At 40.2% G+C, this 15,375-nt stretch overlaps 1 protein-coding gene across 1 annotated transcript in view; it reads left to right on the top strand.

Moving 5' to 3' along the window:
- The window catches only part of LOC111147562 (runt related transcription factor 2), a 206,863-nt gene that overhangs the window by 93,847 nt on the left and 97,641 nt on the right, over nt 1-15,375 (top strand). The window contains 2 exon segments of the mRNA XM_022503664.1: nt 4,000-4,156; nt 10,094-10,198. Coding sequence (XP_022359372.1) covers nt 4,000-4,156; nt 10,094-10,198 — 262 coding nt within the window.

The following is a 15,375-nucleotide window of genomic DNA, read 5'->3' as shown; positions in this document are numbered from 1 at the left end:
CAATTTTCCCTTTTTACAATTGCTCCCTTACATCTTTTTATTCCAAATAAGGATTTGATCAGATTTTATCTTGAGAAAGAATTATATTTCAATTTTGCTGCAAGTACAACTTGCCAAATGATATTGGTCTGCAAGAGTAATTGACTGGTTAAAATTAGACTTCTGTCCACGGAAATGTCAAAGGCAATTTTAATTTCCATACAGTAAGACCACAAAAACAATTTTAAGGGTCTGAGCTAATTCTGTATTGCTGCTCTTTTAGAGTATTTCACAGATTTAGTCATAAGGAGTCTCATACAAAATTTCAGTAGTTTATAGGGTTAAGTATCCTTTTACCTTATTCTGTACAAGCTATGTATCATGTGATTTAAATGCTAGTTCTATTGAGGTGTGCTAAATAAAGGAACTTCTTTCTCTGTTCTGAAATGTTAGGACACAAAATTATTTCTCTCTTCTCCCTTAAGTTTCTTGAATTGGTAAACTGTATATTTTAAAAACACCTAGAAATGTAATTGTTAAGGTTTCATCACAAACTGTTCTTTGCAGAACGGAACTTTTGTGTTGGGTAGTATGGAAACAACTTTTAATGTGTGCTTGTCCCTAACTAGTTAAAAGAACGATTTTTGAGTGCTCTCTACCCCTTAAAATGTTTTCCATTGCTTGGGTTTGGTACAGATGAAATGTGTAAAAATTTCTTGATTCTTTTGGTTTTCTTTTAGATAAACACAGTTGAGAATCTCCAAGGGAAACTTTTTAGCTTCAGAGATCTATTTTCTTTAAAACCCTCTGACATATAATTATACTTTTGATTGATATAAAATCAAATACAGTACTCCCTCTCTCTTTTCTTTTCCTCAGAAAAACATTAGGCATTTGATTTGGTAGAGTGAGTAGTAGAAAAAAAACCAATATATTTAGCCATTAAAATAGAGTTCAGCCATAACAGGAAAAGTTGTCACCACATTCTGTGAGCATTTCGTTTTTAGGCCAAGTTCTAAGCCTCCTAGAAGACTCACACAATTTGTGATTACCTATTTGTTTTGTTATTAAGTGTAATACGTAAAGCATACCAATATTTAACATGGTCATTATTCTGTTGCTTAAGCAACGAAAAGTGGATTTGTGTATTTCACTCTTAGGGATCTTTTCTTTCATATTTCCCCATATTGAATCAATTTTCCTTTTCTTCTAACTAAAAAAAAATCCATTATGTTAAAAATATGCAGTAAAATAATAATGTCCCAGAGCTCTTGAAAATCTTTATATTGGGACAATTTCTTCATTGTTTTTTAAATTTAGCCAGACAGAAGTGAAACCCATCAGCAGTCATCCTTTATCTCTCAGCAACACCAAAAAACATCTCAAGACATGAAGTAAAGAATTACATGTTCAATTGAACCCTTTCAGGATGCTTATAAGTTAAAGCCCATGTTTAGCACACAGCGGACTTGGAACCAGAGTTAGCCTCCTCATCTTACAAAAAATACATCATTGTAATTACACTCTACTTCTACAGTATCTTCTACATTATACAGACTTAAAAAAATTATTTCCAATTTGTATTGGAAAACTGTGGTTCCTGGAGATGAAGTTATTTGCGTGACATCACAGCAGATGTAAAAAAGAGGTGGGAAAAAAGAAGGGCCTCTTAATTTTTGGTACATTCATTTTCTTCTGAGCAGTACAAACTTCTCTGCCTTCATTAATATGCTTACCGGTTCCATCTTTACTTTGACATCAAAAGCCTCACGGCAGGTGCTAAAACACAATATGCTGAATATAAAAGAGGTCAGACTTTCAGATGCAGACTGGCCAAACGTGGTGAATTATTTCAGTGTTTTCAGATGCTCCCATTTTTAGCCTTGTGAATTTGAAAAATTGAAAAGCATATTGTCTCCAGTGGAGTAGGACATTTACCTCTATTCAGGAACCCCTTGAAGCACTAGATAAAGTATGCAGGGAGGAAATCATGTTCTCCTAGGATTTGCCCTTGACCTGGGAGACTTCTCAGGTTAAATAGAGTCACCCATAGGGTAGTCGGCAATTCCCTCTTCTCTGGGATGGAAAAAGTTGTCAGAAACCTAGTTTGGTGCAAGAACATGTTGCTTACGGAGGGATGCTGATTCAGCCTTTAACAGGTTCTCTTCCTTGGACTTTTAGCTGGTACCCTTGCAGACTATTGGCTGTGGGAGGCGTTGCTCTTTATGGAGCACTTCTATCTATTTATTTCAAAATTATTTATCAACACTTACTATGTGCTAGGTACTGTTTGGGCGATGGCATATGGTGGTGAGCAAAGTCAGTGAAGGCCAATCTAATATAATCTAGTCTCCTGGGAGTAAGTCTAATAACTTTGGACTAGTTGTCGAAAGCAGTAGATGGATCACTAATATATGTACATGGAAATGAGGATCATTTGAGTACAGTGGGGTGCTGGGGAAGTGAGTTCTGTAAGGAAGGCTATCGGATTTTGAGCTGAACAACAAAGTGCTAAGGCAGGCATGGCATTGAGAAACAGCCTAAGAGAAAAGCCAGGGCAAAAAAAAAAAAATTTTTTTTTTTTGACAAGTTTTTTTTTTGTGTGTGTGGTTGGTGGTTTGCTTGCATGGAACAGAGGGTATGTGGTAGAGGAGGGCTGGGGTGGGGGTCATGAGTGGGGAAAACTCAGCCCTCAAGCATGGTTACAGTGTCGGTTTTATCACACTATAAAAACTTGCTTTAATGAGAGTATGTACAAATTGTATTGGGAGTCTGGAATCAGATGCTTAGGTCTGCCTTGTGGAAATCTCGACAGAGGGGAGAGCAGCCCTAGGCACAGAAGAAGAAAGATCAGTGGGCTATTGGCTAGACAGGCAAGAGCACGTGGGCGTCATTATCAGAGAGCAGTGGGCTACTCTCACTGGAACCATTGCTTAGTCACCACAAGGGCATCTGGAAGTGGAATGAGGAAGAGATGGAAATAATCTGAAAAGAGGATCCTGGAAGTTAGTTGAGAAAAATGATATGTTCAAGAATGGATCAAGAATAGTGTGTCTATGTGACCATGTGGCCTCTGCACCAACATTCCCTCACCAGCCTTCCTATGAAACAGAGGTACCAATTTGCAGGTCAGCTGACCTCGGTTAAAAGTGTGACCCCTAGCTTTGGAGCAGTGAAAATGTTTGTGGACCTCAGAGATTCTCAGGATCCTTACTTGACTGAGTTAATCTGCTGCCGGTTAGCTGTTGAAGACTCAGGAGACGGTGTCGTTTCAAAATGGCGGATGGGACAAGACAGAATCAAGTTTGTCCAAGGGCATATTTTTTTTTTATCTCTACCACTCATTGGTCAGTGACCATTTTCAGCCCATTCTAATCCTTGATTCTGCACCTAGACTTTAAGTTTCTGAAGAGCTTTGTCTATATTCCACAGTAGGGTGGGCCTTCAGAAATTATTTGCAGTGTGATTAAAAGCTGAATATGTAGCCCAAAGTAAGGAGATAAAATGTAGTGTTGGATACCACAGCCTATTGAAGCTTCCATATCATCAGGAACTCTAAGATTTCACCTCAATGTCTTCCCCCATAGAGCTGACCATACTTTCTTTTTTCAGCCTGTGATCTGGATGAGACCACACCTCAGGGCCTCTCCAGGCTGCAGACAGGCGGTGCCTTCATATGTACAATGCAATCTGCAGATGAAGCATCAGCCTTCCTTCTGTGGCATAATTCCTATGGACAACCTAACATGGGGATTTAATAAAAATGTACATGTATTCTGCAAGGAGTCCAACAACAAATGAAGGAAACTCTTGCCTGCCTTTGAAATGGGTGGACCCTGAAACATGGGTCTGTTTGAAGTGGCATCCTGACCCATATGCAGATGCTTCCTTCCTATCTGCCATGACTGGGCTAGAGCACTAAATCCTGATAAGACACATCATTTGCAATGGGAATATGTTCTCAGTGTCTAAGCTTTTCTGATGTGCCCTTATTGCTGCTGTGTTTCCTGTTTTATGTAGGTGGTAGCCCTCGGAGAGGTACCAGATGGGACTGTGGTTACTGTCATGGCGGGTAACGATGAAAATTATTCTGCTGAGCTCCGAAATGCCTCTGCTGTTATGAAAAACCAAGTAGCAAGGTTCAACGATCTGAGATTTGTGGGCCGGAGTGGAAGAGGTAGGTGTCTGGTTTTTAATATTGATAGTGGAATAAACACATCAGGATCTCCTGTTGAAATGTAGGCTAGTCTGTGTACAAATCAGCACCTTCTTGTGCTGAACAGAATTGCTTAAGCTTTTATTTAAATATGTCCAGATGAAGTTGAGTGTTTTTCTGTGTGCTCAGGCCTTTTTCATTTGTTTTATGATACTGAAAATTCAAACAGTGTTTTCTGAAGAACTAGTCCCTAATTTCACTGGGCGTGAGCACATAAGGTGGAGAGAACAGTTGGAGGTTCAAGTTCTGAATTATGAGGAGCCAAATAACTGAGTAAATTGAGTGGCAACGAGGAAAGAAAAAGGAAAGCATTGGATCAATTTCCTGATAATATCAATTTTGCTCTAAGTTGCTGCAAGGACAGCCAGTGTAACGTTCTTCACTTAGCACATAGGTTACCTCAGTATGATTTAACTTACTCTTGTAATAATCTATTTTAAAAAGTCATAGTTTTTTACAGAAGGCTTCTTATTTGAATTGGGGAATGATGTGTTCCCTATGTTACAGTGACTATATAGAGTGGCCTAGACAGATGAGTGATTAAGATTCTAAATAATTTCCGCATTATTTGAGGGTCTCCCCCTCCTGCATCTATCTTCAAATATTGGGAGTCCTTAAAAAGATCATAAAATAAAAAATAATTTCTTTTAGGGTTTTCATAGCTGTTTCATAAAGGGGATTAATGTTTTTTTTTAAAAAGTCTCTAAGGAAACCAATATTTTGGCTTTTATTTACTTTCCTGTGAAGAGACTTTTAATGGTCCTTCACAAGAAGTATGATGCTCATTTATGCATTTATTGAATCTACTATTTCCATTTTAAGTGTCTCGATAAGAGGAGAGAAAATAGACCACTTTAGGACAGAGGTGAAATAAATTAGAATGACCTATGGAATGACTTCTACCCAGGTTCGAATTAGGAAATGAGAAGCATCAATTTTTAAACCATGTCCGATAATTGCTCTTTAGTTTGGATCAGATGTCATATTATTACCATTGTAAAAACTTGATAAGGGAAATTCAAGCAAGGCTGTTTCCGATGAGTAGTTTTAGTTTACTTTCTAGGAACAGGGCCAAGAAGCTGTACTTTTTAACGTAAAAAAAAATGATGCATGCTAATGAGATACTGTCACTGAAAGGTTGTTTGAAATAAAATGAGGCTCAGAGCCTCTGGTAGACTCAAAACTAAAGGGGTTATCTCTGCATCAGATTTAGTTTACTTTCATTAAAAGGAAAAAAGACACATCCCATTTCACTGTTGACTGATTAGGTGTGAAGTGTGTGCATTCTTTTTTTTTTTTCCCTCCCCCCCCCTTTTTTTTTTCTGTTATTGGTGCAGGTCCACAGTACAATTAAAGTTTCTCTCTTTTCTGGTAGGAATCAAGAAATATTTGAGCAGGATGATTTACCTGCATGCTCTGAACTGTATCTTTCTTCTTATGTGACATTAATTTTGTTTTTAATTGGAGTAATGAATTTCAGTATTTAGAAGACTGGACACTACCTTACAGAGTCAAGCTAGTGTTTCCATTTACCTTGCTTTTGTATTATATAGATGCTGCATAACTTTTCTCTGATCAATTTGAGTAGAAACTATGGCAAAGTGATAGTGTCCTTTGTAAACCCTCAACATATTTATTTAAGAAACTTCAAAGAGAAACAAAGGGTGTGCACTGTTTTACTATATTGGCTTTCTGAGTTTTGGCTGGTTTCCCAAATAGCAATTTTTATATTTAAAAAAAAAAAACAGACAGACTTAACTGCTTGCAGACTTTTCACGCATGGAAGATGAAGAAAGCTTCTTTTGATGAAGTGTAATTATGTCCAAACAGAGCTGACCCCCTCCCCCTATATTTCTTATGATCTTAACTGAAGAAAGTAGGATTTTTCCTTTGAAGCAGCCGGGACTTGGTGGAGGATCTGAAGTGCTACAGTCCTCTGCCAGAGGCAGGATGGAGAAATTGGTCCAGACTTGTCTTCGAGACTTAGATTGGGGGCGGGGGGGAGTGGGTGGAGAGAGAAAGAAAAATTGATTTATCACTAATAATAGATTTTTATATCATGACATTAATGTTATATGAAAGGAAGCAGTAATATCAAGCTGAAATGGAAGAGGATGAAAGGAGAGAGAACACTGATAAGAGATACCATTCTTTGGGGGGAAAAAAAGAAAAAGGTCAGTTTTTCAGTGGCAGGAAACCCTTTAACCTACCTGTGTACCTGACCTGCTTTCTAAAAACAAAACAAAACAAAACAAAACAAACTCCTTCCAGCTTCCTCTCTGATTTTTACACTTCTACATTTCTCTTAAATGATGAAGTCTGGAGCATCACATCCCTAACATTGTATCCCCCCCCCACCCCAGCTATTTACAATTTTCTATTTTGAGTAGCATGAAAAAATAAAGAATACCAAATTTCTCAAATGTTAACACTTTTTCTTTTCAGTGGTAGAGAGATAAATTCTCAGAAATCGAAAAACAGTTTTAGATGTATAAAGGAGTTATTTCACTACTTACTTTGTCATAATGGGTTAACTGATGACTTTTGAAAGTGCTTTGAATTAAAAGTAGAGCATCTGTGAAACTTGCATCAAGTTAGGAGTGGCTTACCTTTTTTTGTTGTTCACCCCCCTTTTTTTTTTCCTCCTTTGCATTTTAAACAGAAGTATTTGTTTGCTATTTCAGCAGAAATACTTGGTCCTTAAGTTTTCGTGCTGTGTGTCCACACTTCTACATCAAACATGCTTCTTGTGGTTTACAAGCAGTTTGAAGCACCTACAGTTTACAGAGCTTGGTACTATATCAGTCCAAGATACAATCCTTGCTTGTAGTTTTATCCTATCCACTGTCCCTGATAGCCTCTCGAGTTAGGTTAGAATTGTCTTTCAATGATAGTGCCTGTATTTATCTCGGAGAATATATGACTCCAGGACATATTTTGGAACTAGTTTCTAGCTGAAGCCAAGGATGATATAATTAGTTGTCATTAGTGCTAGCTAGCTAGCTCCCTCGGTAGAAGTCAGCATTTTGATCACTTCTGCAAAGTAGTAAACAATGGAATTTAGAAAAAGGTTGTTTTTTTTTTTAATTTTTAAACAAAATTTAAGTAAATTATGAGTACTCAAATAAACATTTGACTTAGGAGATGCATTATTATTTGTGAGGTGAAAAACCAATTACTCAGTTGGGTAGTAGTTTCTGGAAGTTTCTTGAACACTATGTTCATGTTCCTCCTGAAGGGGCAGTAAGAGGTAGAGGGAACCTCCTTAATTTTTATTTTAGTTGTCAAAGTACATCTTGATCTTCAGGATTTGATTTTAGAAGATTGCACTCATACTTCAAGGACTGGTTTCCTCTCCCCCAAACCCACCTCTTTTAAAAAGGAATTTTTACTGGTTCTGCTTTGAACATTTAGGTGCTTTATACTTACAGGGTAAATTTTATATTGGCTTTTGTTCTTACACAAGGTGTTTGAATTTGGGAGAAGCATTGATGACTTTTAATATCCGAACGAAGATGTGAAAGCCTCAAATAGAAATATTCTCAGAACAGGTTTCGATAAGTTCATGAGTCTGAATAATACTAGCAGGTCATTTAGACTTATTTAAGGACAAGTGAGATATATACATCCTTGCTTTGTTAAGATCTGTGCCAAGGACGACAGCTGCCTTGCTAACCAGCCTTGTAGAAATGCAGTCCTGGCTCACAGACCACTGATCTGACCCAGAATGGCATCTTGTATGGTTTAATCTCACTTACCTTTCAATCTAGGGGTTCAGCCCATTCACTCCCCGATGTCTCTACATTGTTTTGGGGTTTCTATCTGGATCCGGTGGCTTCCTCTTCAGCTTTCTGATCTCCCATCCTGTACACTTGGAGTTTTCTGTAACTAGTTCAGATTGCCAGCTGCCTTTTTCTTCCAGTTAGCCCTAATGTTTATAATAAATCCTCTGGTTCCTAACCAGACAATTGCATTTCTTTAAACCCATGTAACATTCAGTCTATAATGGATGAAATATGATCTATCAGTGACATTTTAAAAATAGATGCTTTCCTCCTCCTGGCGAGATACTATGCTAGTGGATTTATATCTACTGTTTCTTGGTCTTATAGAGCTGATGGGGATGCATGTAAAAATAAATGATCTGTTAATTTTTAAAAAATTTCTCTGGCAGTTTAAAAGAAGAGCACTCTCTTTAAGGCCTGGAAGACCTGGGTTTGGACCCTGATTTTTTCCTCTTATTAGTTGTGTGGTTGACTTACTAAGCCTTTCTGGGCTTTAGTTTCCTCATTTGTGAACTGCAGGTGATGAAGCTAACTGGAGAGGACTAGATGAGATATGTGTGAAGTGGTTGACAGTAGTTTTCTAATCAATATTCATCTTTCCCTGTCTGCTCCCCTCCCCCCACTTGCGTCTTGTCTTTTTTTTTTTTTTCTCTTTCCTTTTCTTTCTTTCTTTCTTTTCTTTTCTTTTTTTTTTTTTTTTTTTGATTACTGGCCATGGAAAAGTATAGCGAAAGAGACTTAAAACTATATACACTGAGTAACAAATGATGTGTGTCTTAAACATATTTTAGGAACTTACATGGTCGGGGTTGAAAAGAAAACCCATTCACTAGATTTGACAGCCAAAGACCTGTTCTACATTAAGCCTCGTGTAGAACCTGTTCCACATTAAGCTTTGAGAAGATTGCATTAAACTCCGCATTGCTACATATTGTTTAAGATTTGCGTTTTGATTTAATACCCTCAAGCTTTCAGTAAAGGGGAAAAACAGTCTCTGACCAAAAAAAACAAAGCAAAACAATACGAGCTGTTTTAAGGTCTGGGACAGGAGCAGGCCAAGTGCACACTCTGGCCCGAGATTGCCGCGAAGGTTTTATTGAGTCACTGTTTCACGCCCACCTTTTCCTGTCTTGTAACAGTTTGCAGTTTTGACTATCTGACATGACTAACCGTTGCAAATCTAACTGATTACAACTGTCAGTGAGTCTGGGTAGCAGGGTCTGGGATCTTCTTCTGGAGAAGGCAGACATCCAAGTCTGCTCCCAGACTTCTCCCTGTCTTCTTTCCCCCACCTCTATTCATCACCTTTACCTCATTAATTTGAAACATCAGATGTCGTGTTTCAATGAAGCACACCCTAAGCTAAAAGCAGCAATTCTCACGTTGGGAGACATTGTGTACATGGAGTGAAGAAGTCACTGTCAGGTAGTTAGTTCAGGATTTAACAGCAAGGTTGTATGTTCGGGCAGGGGTGGGCAGGGAGGAGAAAAGCTCTGTTCCAGTAATGATGAAATCATCATACCACAGGCACATTAAGGCAGGACAGGAGACACCGGCTCCTGTTAAAATGATTCCCATAAGAACCTTCCTCTTTCATCTTCTTATTGTAGTGCAGTTAAATAAATGAAATGTTAAAGCCATGTGAAGTAAATAACATAATCAACAGTGATTTACTATTGTTCTCTCATGGGGTCATGACCTAATCCTAAATAAAGACTTCTAAAATTGTCTGTGTTTGGATGTGTTCCTGATGTTGTTGGAGAGGACTAGAAGGAAGAGAATCCTCTTCAAGTGGGCCAGCGTTTTTGTTTTCATTACCACTCCTTGCTACTGAGCTGCATTTTTTTTTTTTTTTTTTTTTTTTTTTTTTTGGGAGTCAGAGCCCTCTTGTAGAGCACTGCAGTGAAGATGGTCTGGATACTCAGCGAGTTTAATCCTTCCCCGATGTGGCCATCGGAGGCTTTCTCATTGAGAATAAAGAGCCCCGTCTCTTGCTTTTATTTTATTACCTCCTCAGACATGCTCGAGTGCAATCTGGATATTTATGCTGTTCTGTTATCCCTGGTGCTGTCTTTTTATATTCACTGTGGATTTTCCCCTTTTACATCTGCAGGCAAGAGTTTCACCTTGACCATAACTGTCTTCACAAATCCTCCCCAAGTAGCCACCTATCACAGAGCTATTAAAGTTACAGTGGATGGACCCCGGGAACCCAGAAGTAAGTACTCGCCTTCCTGTTGGAAACGGTAAACAGGGTGTGTGGGGGACCCTATGAGGAATGTGTCCCTGAGCATTAGGACTACTTTCATGTAAACGGTTTCTTTGCCAAGTATGCTCTCTGCATGTATGTGGACTGAGGGGCAGTTAGCAGAAGTTCACAGTTAGTAGAAGATCAAATTACACTGGTCAACTTTGCCACAGAATTGCTAAGGCTTACCTAACTTGGGGGACAGGAGTGGAGAATCACTCAGTCACTGTAGGTGTGGGCTAAGACATTCTTCTCATGTGCTGTACACACTAGACAGGGCCGAGCAGACCCATGAGAGCTGAGGAGGAAAACAACAGACTGAAAAATCTTGAGCTTAGTCAAAAAGCATGTGTGTGTGTTTCCCATGGTCTAAGAATGTGTTTTAACTTTTTAGCTCGCCCACTCAATTCCCTTTATAAAGAGCACACTGCTTAATTACAAAGAATTTATTTGCAAATGATAACTTGCTTGATTGTTACAACACTGTTGTTTGGTCATGTTCTGGTAATTGTTATAGATAGTTTCTTTTAACAGATAGAGTCAAACCACGTCTAAATCCGCCTTGGTGGGTTTGTCTGTCTGGACATCCAGAAGGTTGATCGGGCATTCGTTTAAGAAGTACACGTAACCCATTTGGGCCAATATGCATTTTCCTCCCAAATGTAAATAGAGACAGGTTTTCTCTCCATTCCCACCCCCAAAACCGATTTGATCAAACTTGGTACAGCAGCATTTTTAACTGCATTTAGGGATTAAAGATTATTTGATATATATATGACATGAAAACTCATGTGCCAATGGAAACATTGAACTCTGCCTTTGATGAGTGAGTACGTGGGAGTCCCAGCCATTGGGTTTAGAGAGTTTAGTTTGGTTTGTGGAGGTACGGCTGGCAGAAATATTTGTTACACAAGGATACACCTGCCTGGACAGTGAGAGTGATCGATCTTCCCCTAAAACAGAGAAAAGGACCGATTTTTTCCCCTCCTCCAGTAGCATATCATTTAGCAGCAGGAGCGTAGGGTGCCTTCGGTTCCTCTTGCCGCTGTCTCTTTTCACCAAGGCTCACTGCTTGTCTGAAGTAGGGAGGTTTCCTGCCTCAAAAGCCGGTCTTTGAAGTTTTTCTTTTCTCCTCCTTTCATGTGTATGGCTTCTTCTAGGCTCACAGTGTTGGGTCAGTGCAGGCTCCATTCAGGTTGAGAATGTTCTGTTAGGCAGTGTGTCTCTGGTCACCCTGAGTCTCTGGTCACAAGAGCCAGTGGTTATGCAGTGCAGGTGACTAGACCAGAGCAGGACTGTCTGGTCTGGTGTGGAGCTTTGGCTGAAGTTCCTGGACTGCCATAAGTCAGGGGAAGATGCCTTGCGATGGAAGCCACATGTTATCTAATTAGCCCTTGAGTTCCTGAAAAGGCAGGGACATCCATTTCAGTCTTGTGTAAAGCAGGACGGTAGTCTTTTAACATTTAGCACTACTAATACTTATCTTTTAAAGATGTTTCCTGCTGATCTCAGCAGCTCTTCTCACTTCTTGGAAAAACCATTATTGTGTGTGTGTGTGTGTGTGTGCGCGCGCGCGCGCGCCTCTGTGTATGTGTCCATACACTCAAGAGTGATGGTTGTGAGAGGAAATAGGGAAAGGTGGATGGGTGCAGCCCTGTTCTTAAAGGGGTGACAGAAGGTGAGGAAATGGGGTAGCTTTGGGAAAGTCACTTCTCTCAGGTGAGGATACCATTTCCTCATTCCCAAGAGGTTATTGGCAGAATTAATTGGCTGATAGGCTTGCTGCCCTGTAAAGGCAGAGAAGCGCTCTGAAAGCGAGGAGAGTCCAGGATAGAGGGGCAGGTGGTGTATATGTGACCTGAATTTGGGCTCTGGGTGCCGAGGGTGGGAGGGGGAGCAGATGCAGATCGTGAGTGGCAGACCACTGCGTAATAACATTTTTCAAGGACCAGAAATGTATGTGACAATGTGATGTCATGACGACATCATGAGGGGGGGTGTACCAAACTCAGTGCCTGGACACAAGGATGGATATGGTATCAGCAACATCTTAATCCTATAACCTTGAGTCTCTATACGGGATTATTGCCTTCTGCTCTGCTCTTGGCCATCTTGGGCATGGAGAGCATAGCACTCTTCTCAGTATTGTTCTTTAAATTTTCACATCCCAGGTGTGAAAAATGCCCGGCGTTTTCCATTTTCTTCAACTCTAATAGGATTTGGAATGATTGCTGCATATATACTGTTAAATGGAGAATCCTCCAGAATGTGGATTGGCAAACTTTTTCTATGAAGTGCCAAAAAGGAAATAACTTCTGCTTTGTGGGTTATATCTTCTCTGTCACAAGGACTCAACTCTGGCAACGTAGCTCAGAACCAGCCTCAGCCAATACATAAATGAATGGTTGGGGTTTGTATTTCAATAAATCTTTATTTGCAAGAAAAGGTGGTGGGTTGGTCTGGCATACAAGTTGCAATTTACCAACCTTTGCTTTAGATTTCAAACTGGCTTATGCTATTAACCCTTGACAGAGTAGGGCTTTAGAAAAGGGCTTTCCTGATGGGAGAGAGAAAAAGACAATGCAATTGTCTGAGCCGTCTCTCCAGTGAAATTATAATTCATCAAATGGTGGTTGTCCTAGAAATAGTATCCGTTTATTATTGTAATGGTTTGATGGAGTTGAGGATATTATACCATTGATTCCCATTAATGGAATTTTACTGCTTCCTCCAGAGATCAGAATATGTATTGAAAAGGCTACTTTTGGTAGATTAGCTATTTGGATAAGGACAAGTTCTGGGTCAACTGGCTGGGTCTTTATTCAGCCTCACATAGTGATTAAGGGTGTGGCTTTGGTGTCTGACTGTCTGGATTGAAATCCCAGCTCCACCACTGACTGACCCGTTAGCTGTATGGTGGTAGACCAGTCACCTGACTTTCGTTTCCTCAACTTCCTCATCTGTTAGAGTGAGACTAACGATGGTATTTTCCTCATCGGTTGCTGCCAAGATGTTAAATGATGTAACGTCCATAAAATATGTAACACAGCGACTGTCATGTAGTAAGTGCTCATTAAGTCTGAGTTGTTACTGTATCAATTCCCTTCAGTGTCAGAGGAGTTTGCTGTAGAGTTTTGCTTCTCGCACGCTTCCAGGAAATAGATACCATCTAGACTCTGCTCCCTCGTGTGTTACTTATTTTTTTTTCTTGCAGACGGTTTTACTAATTTCTGCTCATTAGTAAATGACATTAATAAGTGTTATAAACTGTGCCTTGAGCAGGTAGTCCCGCTGCCTAGGGACAGCTGTGCAGAGATGATGATACACACAATTTGTTGGCAGCCAAGAGAAGTCCGAAAGAGGATACAGTGGCTCTAGTGCCCCGCTCTGAGGCTCTGCTTATCAGCACATCTGCCAAGACTTGCTTTTCACTCAAAAATCAGAGAGGTTTCATCCTTGTGTGTTCTCTGTCTCTGGCAGCTGAACCGGTGCTGTCAGATCACAAACAATTTCTGTCCTTAATATACACATCTGGCGTTGGCAGTTGGACGAACTTCATAAGAACACATGATCATCACTCATTACAAGATTAAAAAGTACCCCATGGCATCATTGATGTTTTTTCACTTTGATCTTCTGCAGTTGTGATTCATCTCAGTTATAAAACTTCCCTTGAAAGGAACATAGCCGATGACTTATTAGAACCTTCATCTTAAGTAGCGTAAACATGAAAACGGTGCACATCTTTACAAAATGCCATTTGTTTTCTCTGCCAGCTTATCATTTTAAGACATGACATCATACCTAAGATCCCAAATTTGTAAGTCCCGTGTTTAGGCAAGGCATTTTGACCTTCTGTTGGCAAGTGAGCTAGAACGACTGCCGTATGTTCGCCAGCAGAAGTCAGTGGAGCCGCGGCAGCTACAGTAATATGTTCGGATGCCTGACTCTTTCAAACATCAGTTTCTATTAGGATCCTTTGTTCCGTATGTGCCCTTGGTTCCCACTGCCATCCGAGTGAGAGAATTTCTACAGGAAGGTGAAAACTTCCCAATGTCAGAGTTGTGGTTCTGAGTTAGGGAGGCCGGCTGATGGTAAAGGTATTACCGGCCATGCAGAGGATGGAAAAAATAAATCACCCTACATAGTCAGGATCCTTTTAATTCTCTTGCTGTTTTTTCAGTTATCTATTGCTGAATAACATACATCCCAAAACATCATGGCTTCAAACAGCAACCAGTTTATAATTCTTCAGGATTTGGTGGGCTGCCCGGGGTTCATCTGGATGGGTTTTCTGCAGGTTTGCTTGGGGTCTTTCATTGGCTGCAGGAAGATGGCGGCTGGTGCTGGAACATCCATGATGGGTGCGTTCTTACGTCTGCTGCCTTGGCGGGATGGCGACAAGGCTGGGCTTGGCTGGAACGATGGGACAGCTGGGCCTTTCTCCCTCTCTCTGTGGTTCTAGAGCCTTTCCCCCTCCACATGGTCTTTCCATCCAGTCTCTCCAGCACAGTCTAACTTCTTCCATGGCAGGTCAGGTCTCCCAAAGGTGCAAGAGTGGGAGCTTTTAGTCCTTCTTCTGGCTTTTAAGACTCAGAACTGTTGTGGAGTTACTTCCTTCATATACTGCTGGTTAAAGCAAGATACAGTTCAGCCTCGATTGAAGGGTAGAAAACCCATAAAGACATGAGTGATGGGGACACTGGTTCATCGACTCAGCAATTCCATCAACCTCCGTAAGTGTTTAGATGGCAAGTGTCATTGTTGCCATGGAACACAATGATATTTTTGAGGTATCCTCTTCTGAAAGATCTCTCAACTTTCTAATCTGGAGGATGTTTAAAGTTCTGCAAGGTTTTCTGTCCAAAGTTTATAGGATGTGTGCAACACTCATGGCGGGGCAGGAAAAACGAGGCTAGGCATCAGGTTTGGGCACGGTTCTGTGATGCCTTATTATCAAGGGAGGAAGTAGTTCAAGTCCTGTCTGCTTCTTACCAGTTTTAAGGAGAGAACTGAGTCTCCAACCCAGGCCCTCTAGTTATATTAATTCACAATCACAGAGACATTCTTTCCTGCCAAGTTCCATTCAAGAACCCAACCATCAAAATCACAAAAAAAATTACCCTACTTTCCCACCCACCCCATTT

Source organism: Enhydra lutris, unplaced genomic scaffold (assembly GCF_002288905.1).
Source record: "Enhydra lutris kenyoni isolate GAN:26980312 unplaced genomic scaffold, ASM228890v2 scaffoldscaffold17, whole genome shotgun sequence".
NCBI lineage: Eukaryota > Metazoa > Chordata > Mammalia > Carnivora > Mustelidae > Enhydra > Enhydra lutris.
Note: the sequence above shows the minus strand (reverse complement) of the source record. Positions and strands in the feature narration are given on the sequence as shown.